Source organism: Geospiza fortis, unplaced genomic scaffold (assembly GCF_000277835.1).
Source record: "Geospiza fortis unplaced genomic scaffold, GeoFor_1.0 scaffold26, whole genome shotgun sequence".
Classification (NCBI taxonomy): Eukaryota; Metazoa; Chordata; class Aves; order Passeriformes; family Thraupidae; genus Geospiza; species Geospiza fortis.
The window spans coordinates 928,682-930,850 of record NW_005054425.1 but is presented as its reverse complement, the minus strand read 5'-3'; the positions used below and the strand labels follow the sequence as shown (position 1 = coordinate 930,850).

Below are 2,169 nucleotides of genomic sequence, written 5' to 3'. Positions count from 1 at the left end.
ACGAGCCGGCAGAGGGCAGGGAGGGAAGCCCCGGTGTCCCCGCTCAGGGAGGGCAGAAAGCCCCATCAAGACCCCTGGTGTCCCCTGGGAAATGGCCAGAGGCAGGGGGCAGTGGGAGGAGAGGGGCAGGCAAGGTGGGGGAGCTCACTGAGTTGTGCAAAGCTCCCCTGGCACAGGGCAGGGGTGGGGGGCGGCTGGGAGGGTCCCCTGGGAAGGGCAGGGGAACAGCCACAGCAGGGACAGAGAATGAGTCTCATGGTGGCTCACAGGGGAGGGGCCCTGTGTTTGGGTCAGGGGCCATCACTTTCTCCTCAGGGCCCCCACACAGCCACCCCATCACTGCCACTGTGGCACCCTTCCAGTACCGGTGAGCCCCTGGGGATGGGGGAACATGGGGCTGGGGGTGCCTTGGGACATGGGGCTGTGGGGGGCATGGGGACATGGGGCTGTGGGGGGCATGGGGACATGGCAAATGGTGGGGTTGGGTTAGGGGGCTCTGTACCAAAAGGAAGGTTCCCACTGGATTTGGGGTGTTGGGGCTCCTTAGTCACCCATGGGAGCTTGATGTGGGGCAGGGGATGGACTCATTGGGGAATAGGGTGCCCTGGGACCCCTTGCCATGAGACCAGTGTTCCCAGACCATGGCAGAGCCTACAGCTCCACGTTCTCATCTCCTGGGGGTCCCCAGCCAGTTGCCCCTGATCACCCACCCTTACCCCCTCTGCCCGCAGGCTGCAGGAGGACCGGGAGCATGAGAGGGCCACGTTCCCAGGTGATGAGTGCTCCGGTCCTGAGAAGGGATCTGACCCTGACCCCAAGCCCAGAGGCCTGGGTGAGTCCAGAGGGGTTGGTCAGCAGTGGGGTGTCCTGCTGGGGGGCTGCCGTGACAGGGCCAGGGGACAGAGGCTTGTGCTGGAATGGGAGCCAGGGCTGGAGGGCAGTGCGGTGTGGGGGAACCCTCACACTGGGGTGCCCCAACTCCCCTGGGAAAGGCTCGTCTGCAGCTCCTGCATCAGGTGACCTCCGTGGCCAAATCCCTACACTGTGAGAAGCACAGGGGACTGACCCCTCCGGGGACGGTGCCAGGACATCACCCCTGCTGGCTCCTTTCCCTTCCCAGTTTCCCGGCGAGCTCCAGAAATGACCCATTTCCAAGGACCCGGCGCAGAGGGACTGCTGGCTCCCCACACCCACCACCGGGTCACCCCCTTTCTCGAGGGCTGAATACCAGCTCCTCGCTGCAATGCTGAGGCCACCCCAGTCCCCTCTGGCGCTTCCTTTGGGGGGAGATTTTGGGGAGGCGGGTGCAGGGAGGATGCTGGGGCGGCGGTTGCCAGGGCAGCGGCAGCAGAGGATGGAGGGATGCTCCAGAGATGTGCAGAGAGGGGGAAGAAGAGAGCCGGGAGCTTCACCGGGTGATTTGAAGGGACAGAAGTCGGTCAGATCCACAGTGGCTCCTGGCAGAGCCCGACTCTGACCTGGGGTCCCAGCGCCTCAGTGAGAGAATAATCAGCGCTGAGCCCCGATTTGGAAAGTGCTGAAGCCAGCGGGAAGCGGGAGGATGTTCCAGGAGGAAGCAGGAGGGAGCGAGCGGGGCTGGCATGCGCTCAGCACAGCTGCCCTGCTCCTTGGGGAGCTTTTGGGACAAAGCCGAGCGGGTTCGGCACCGGGGAAGGGGCCGGATCCTTTCCCTCCCTCCGTGCCTGCTCCAGCTTCCCCTGCCCGCGGCACCTCCCACGGCTCGGCTGGGCCCAGCCAGAGGGAACAGGGGACATTGGGAGAGCCCAAGAATCACCTCAGCAGCCCCAAAAATACACAACACCCGCAGATTTGCCCCCGACAGCCGGCCCTACACCCAGGCAACAGCCCTCCCCCGAACCCCGAGTGGCTTTGGGGTGTAGCCTGTGCACCCATCCTGCCCCAGCAGCACCTCTTTGTGCAAATCACCCTTTTTTGGGGCAGCCTTTACTGTCCCATCCGGGCGGAGTTATTTTGGGACTCTTCATCACTACTACGGACTGAACCCGGGATCACCAGCCCGGGGGTGGGCTGGGGGGTCGCACCACCCCCGCTGCTCCCGTCCTTATCTCGGCAGCAGTGATGGGGTCTAATGCAATATTTCCCGGCGGTTGCCATGGCAGCCCGCGTGAGGTCACCAAATAGACTTAA

General features: G+C 64.2%; 1 protein-coding gene across 1 annotated transcript in view; it reads left to right on the top strand.

Moving 5' to 3' along the window:
- LOC115948541 overlaps positions 1–2,169 on the top strand; it is a 46,251-nt gene that overhangs the window by 167 nt on the left and 43,915 nt on the right. Inside the window, 2 exon segments of the mRNA XM_031061747.1 lie at positions 1–367; positions 732–832. The exon segment at positions 1–367 is cut by the window's left edge and continues 41 nt beyond it. Coding sequence (XP_030917607.1) covers positions 1–367; positions 732–832 — 468 coding nt within the window.